The sequence below is a fragment of the Primulina eburnea genome, chromosome 9, assembly GCF_022965805.1.
Source record: "Primulina eburnea isolate SZY01 chromosome 9, ASM2296580v1, whole genome shotgun sequence".
NCBI lineage: Eukaryota > Viridiplantae > Streptophyta > Magnoliopsida > Lamiales > Gesneriaceae > Primulina > Primulina eburnea.
The window spans coordinates 11,664,867-11,669,796 of NC_133109.1; the positions used below are offsets into that span (position 1 = coordinate 11,664,867).

The 4,930-nt window shown below is 39.0% G+C and overlaps 1 protein-coding gene across 1 annotated transcript; it reads left to right on the top strand.

Annotated features, from left to right (window-relative positions):
* The first annotated feature begins 680 nt into the window (after positions 1-680).
* Positions 681-3,989, top strand: LOC140840723 (uncharacterized). Its single transcript, XM_073207894.1, has 7 exons — positions 681-896; positions 1,214-1,757; positions 1,868-1,893; positions 2,145-2,672; positions 2,910-3,009; positions 3,204-3,572; positions 3,655-3,989. Exons 1-7 carry the CDS (start codon positions 681-683, stop codon positions 3,987-3,989), a joined length of 2,118 nt encoding a protein of 705 aa, XP_073063995.1.
* Positions 3,990-4,930: the final 941 nt, after the last annotated feature.

The window sequence follows — 4,930 nt, forward strand, 5'->3', positions numbered from 1 at the left end:
TTGAGAAAAGAAGCAAGATTAAGACGCGAAAAGCAACCATCATCATCATCTCCTAATTTGAACGCTTCATTGGACTCCAACGATATAGGAAGCGAATCAGAAATTGATCTTGAGGTTGAAAGAAGTGAAAGTAAACAAGAAAAAATGGCAACACAAGCTCAAAGAACACTCAAGGAGTTATCTAATCCTAATGTTATTCAACAACCATTATGCATTCAATTTCCTACTACTGATGCCACTTTTGAATTAAAATCGGGTTTGATTCATTTATTTCCTACTTTCCGTGGTCTTGCAGGTGAAGATCTCCACAAACATCTGAAAGAGTTCATATTGTGTGCACAGCCATGAAACTGCAAGGTATTACTGAGGAACAAATATCTTTGCGAGCTTTTCCATTCTTGTTAGCCGAAAAAGCTAAGGATTAGCTCTATTACTTGCCCTTTGGGACGATCACGACTTGGGATAATATGAAACAAAAATTTTTGGAGAAGTTTTTTCCAGCTTCGCGAGCAGCTAACATACGGAAGGATATTTGTGGGATTAGACAGTTACAAGGAGAGACATTATATGAATATTGGGAGAGATTTAAGCAGTTATGTGCCAGTTGCCCTTAACGTCAGATTCCCGAACAGCTCCTAATCCAATATTTCTACGAGGGTCTCTCACTTTTTGATAGGAACATGATTGATGCTGCAAGTGGAGGTGCACTGGTAAACAAAACGCCTCAAGAGGCACGAGCTCTAATCTCCAACATGGCTGCCAATGCACAACAATTCAGTACTAGGCAAGACAACCCTCTGCGACCAGTCAATGAGGTAAGTGTTACTCCTATCGATCAAAAATTAGATTCTTTTACATCTCTTTTGGAAAAGTTGGATGCAAGACAGGGGCAACAGGTAAAAACTTGTGGTGTATGTGCGATGGTGGGACATCCTACAGATATGTGTCCGTCACTACAAGAAGAACCCACGCAACAGGCCAATGTGATTGGTGGATTTCCAGGGCATCCCTAGCGTCGATATGACCCATATTATAATAGCTACAATCCAGGATGGAGGGATCATCCTAATTTCAGCTATAAGAATCAAGGAGGCCAACCCCTCCACAACAAAATTGGAACAAACAACACGCACCAGAACAAGCATCCAACTCAGGTATGTCTCTAGACGAAATTGTAAAGGCCTTAGCTGAAAATACTCAAAAATTTCAACAGGAAACGAGGGCCAGCATTCAGAATCTAGGAACCCAGATCACTCAGATCGCTACATCAGTCAGCAAGTTGGAAGCTCAAAATTCTGGAAAACTACCGTCGCAGACGGTGGTTAATCCAAAAGAAAATGCAAGTATCATGGTATTGAGGAGTGGGAAGGAGATCGACCAAAAGAACACTTCACCAACAAGAGATACTGAAGAAAAAAGCACAAATGAAGAGATCGAAGGAGAATCTGAGAAACAACCAAAGGTAAATTCTAATTCTTTCTCATCTACTATTTCTAATGCGGTTGTCCCTTCATTTCCTTCCAGGTTGGAAAAATCCAAAAAATTGGACTACGAGAAAGAAGTGTTGGAAATCTTTAGAAAGGTGGAGATCAATATTCCTCTTATAGATGCCATCAAACAAATTCCAAGGTATGCTAAATCTTTAAAAGATTTGTGCACTAACAAAAGGAGGTTTAAAAGTGATGAAAAAGTAAGCCTGGGGGGAAGTGTGTCCGCGGTTATTAAAAATTCACTGCCAAACAAATGCAAGGATCCAGGTATGTTTACGATGCCTTGTGTTATTGGAAAGCTGAAAATTGAGCGTGCCATGCTAGATTTAGGTGCATCCATTAATGTCATGCCCTATTCAATATATTGTGCTCTGAAGGAGTTGTGGAGGATGTTCTGGTGCAGGTTAAAGAATTTATATTTCCTGTGGATTTCTACATATTGTGAATGAAAGAAGACTCCACTACGATTTCAGCTCCGATTTTATTGGGGAGACATTTCATGAAAATTGCTAGAACCAGGATTGATGTGAAAGAGGGTACTATTTCCATCGAATTCGACGGGGAGATTGTTAAATTTAGTATTTTGATGCTATGAAATACCCAAATGAAAACCACTCTATATGTTCAATTTATATTGTTGATTCAATTGTGCAGGAATGTTTTGAGGAGACATATGAGATTGACAATTTTCACATGCAAGCACAGTTGGAGATGGAGGGAGAGTTAGCCGAAGCTTGGGAAATTTCGGAAACTGATGAGGAATCACAAACTGTGGTTCCAAATTTAGAAACTGAAATATTAATCCCTCATAATAAATTGCTACCCTCTGTTTTATTGGCACCAAAATTGGAATTGAAAGATTTGCCAGATCATTTGAAGTATATTTATTTGGGAGACAATGAAACTTTGTCTGTGATCATCTTGAAGAGGTTAACTAAAGAGCAAGAAGAGAGATTAACCACAATTCTCAGAGAACATAAGACCGCAATTGGTTGGACATTGGCGGACATCAAAAGCACAAGTCCTTCCATTTGCATGCATCGAATTCGTTTAGAGGACGATGCCAAATCGGTAAGAGAATTCCAAAGAAAACCGAGTCCGGTAATGAAAGAAGTGGTAATGAAAAAGATTCTCAAGCTTTTAGATGAAGGCATAATCTATCCTATTTCGGATAGTAAATGGGTGAGTCCGATCCATGTCGTACCAAAGAAAACATGTATCACTGTGGTAAGAAATCAAAATGATGAGTTGGTACCGACAAGAGTGCAAAATGGTTGGCATATGGCTATTGATTTTCGAAAGCTTAATTTAGCTACTAGAAAGGATAATTTTCCTTTGCCCTTTATTGATCAAACATTGGAAAGACTAGCTGGAAAAACTTATTTTTGTTTTCTTGATGGATTTTCAGGTTATTACTAGATAGTCATTGCTCAGGAGGATCAGGAGAAGACAACTTTTACATGCCTCTTTGGAAGATTGGCCTACAGACGTATGCCTTTTGGACTTTGTAATGCTCCAGGTACGTTTCAAAGGTGCATGCTTAGTATTTTTTCAGAGTATATTGAAAACTGTATTGAGGTATTTATGGATGATTTCACTGTCTATGGGGATTCATTTGACAATTTTTGAGTCACTTGTCCAAGATTTTGAAAAGGTGCATGGAAACCAATCTGATTTTGAATTATGAAAAGTTTCATTTTATGGTGACCGAAGGCATTGTGTTAGGACATGTGGTTTCCTCTAGGGGTATTGAGGTAGATAAAGCAAAGGTTGAATTAATCACAAATTTACGCTACCCCACTAATGTTAAGGGAATTCGAGGTTTTCTTGGACATGCAGGTTTTTATCGCATGTTTATTAAGGATTTCTCAAAGATTTCTCTACCGATGTCCAAGTTGCTCCAAAAAGATGTACTTTTTGAGTTTGGAGAAGATTGCAAGGAGGCTTTTAACAATCTAAAAAACATGTTGACCATCGCGCCTAATATCCAACCACCTGACTGGAATTTGCCCTTTGAAATCATGTGTGATGCAAACAATTATGCTGTGGGGACTGTTCTAGGCCAGAAAGTTGATAAGAAGAGTCACGTCATATACTATGCTTCAAGAAAAATTTCGATCCTATTTGCTAGGCTCTAAAGTAATTTTGTTTTCTGATCATGCAGCATCGAAATATCTGTTGACGAAAAAAGAGTCAAAACCGAGGTTGAGAAGGTTGATACTCTTACTCCAAGAATTCGACATCGAGATCAAGGATCGGAAAGGAATTGAGAATCCAGTAGCTGATCATCTGAGTAGATTGGTGAACGAAGATAATGTTTTGCCTGTTTCCGAATTTTTTCCTGATGAGCAGCTATTTCAAGTGAAAGGTATGAATCCCTGGTATGCAGACATAGTTAATTATTTGGTTACCGGAATTTTACCTAATGATCTTAGCAAATCTGGTAAAGTGAAAATTCGTTGTGAGACTTACCTGAAATTGAACATAAGTCGATCTTGACTTTCTGTCATAATTATTCATGTGGTGGCCATTTTGGACCGAAACGGACTACTATGAAAATTTTGGATTGTGGTTTGTATTGGGAGACACTTTTTAAGGATGCCTATTTGTTTTGTAAAAACTGTGAACAATGTCAAAGAACGGGATCTTTGTCCCATAGAAATGAAATGCCCCAAAACCCAATTTCTTGTATGTGATACTTTTTATATTTGGGGCATGGATTTCATGGGACAATTCCATCCAGCGGGAGGCTATCTTTACATACTACTGGCAGTTGATTATGTTTCAAAGTGGGTAGAAGCAAAACCCACTAGGACTAATGATTCTAAAGTGGTTGCAGGTTTTATCAAGTCTAATATTTTCAGCAGGTTCGGAATCCCAAGGGCGCTAATAAGTGATCAAGGAACCCATTTTTGCAATCGAACAATTGAAACAATGCTGAAGAAGTATGAGGTACATCATAGAGTGGCCACTGCCTATCATCTACAAACGAATGGCCAGGCCGAAGTTTCCAATCGGGAGATCAAGTCTATCCTAGCAAAGACCGTCAATCCGGGAAGAAAATATTGGAGCCTTCGTCTCGATGATGCACTCTGGGCCTATCGGACGACATACAAAACTCCAACAGGGATGTCTCCTTATAGGTTAGTTGGGAAAAACGTGTCACTTGCCAGTGGAAATTGGACATAAAGCCTATTGGGCTGTCAAAAACTGCAATATGGACTTGGAAGAAGCGGGCGAGTTGAGAAAGTTGCAACTATAAGAGTTGGAGGAGATAAGATTGGAAGCATATGAGAATTCACGAATTTACAAAGAGAAAACGAAGTTGTTTCACGACAATTCTATTATACGAAAACATTTTGTTGTCGGACAGCGAGTGCTGTTGTACAATTCTTGGCTAAAGCTCATGCCAGGTAAGCTTCGTTCCCAATGGCTTGGAA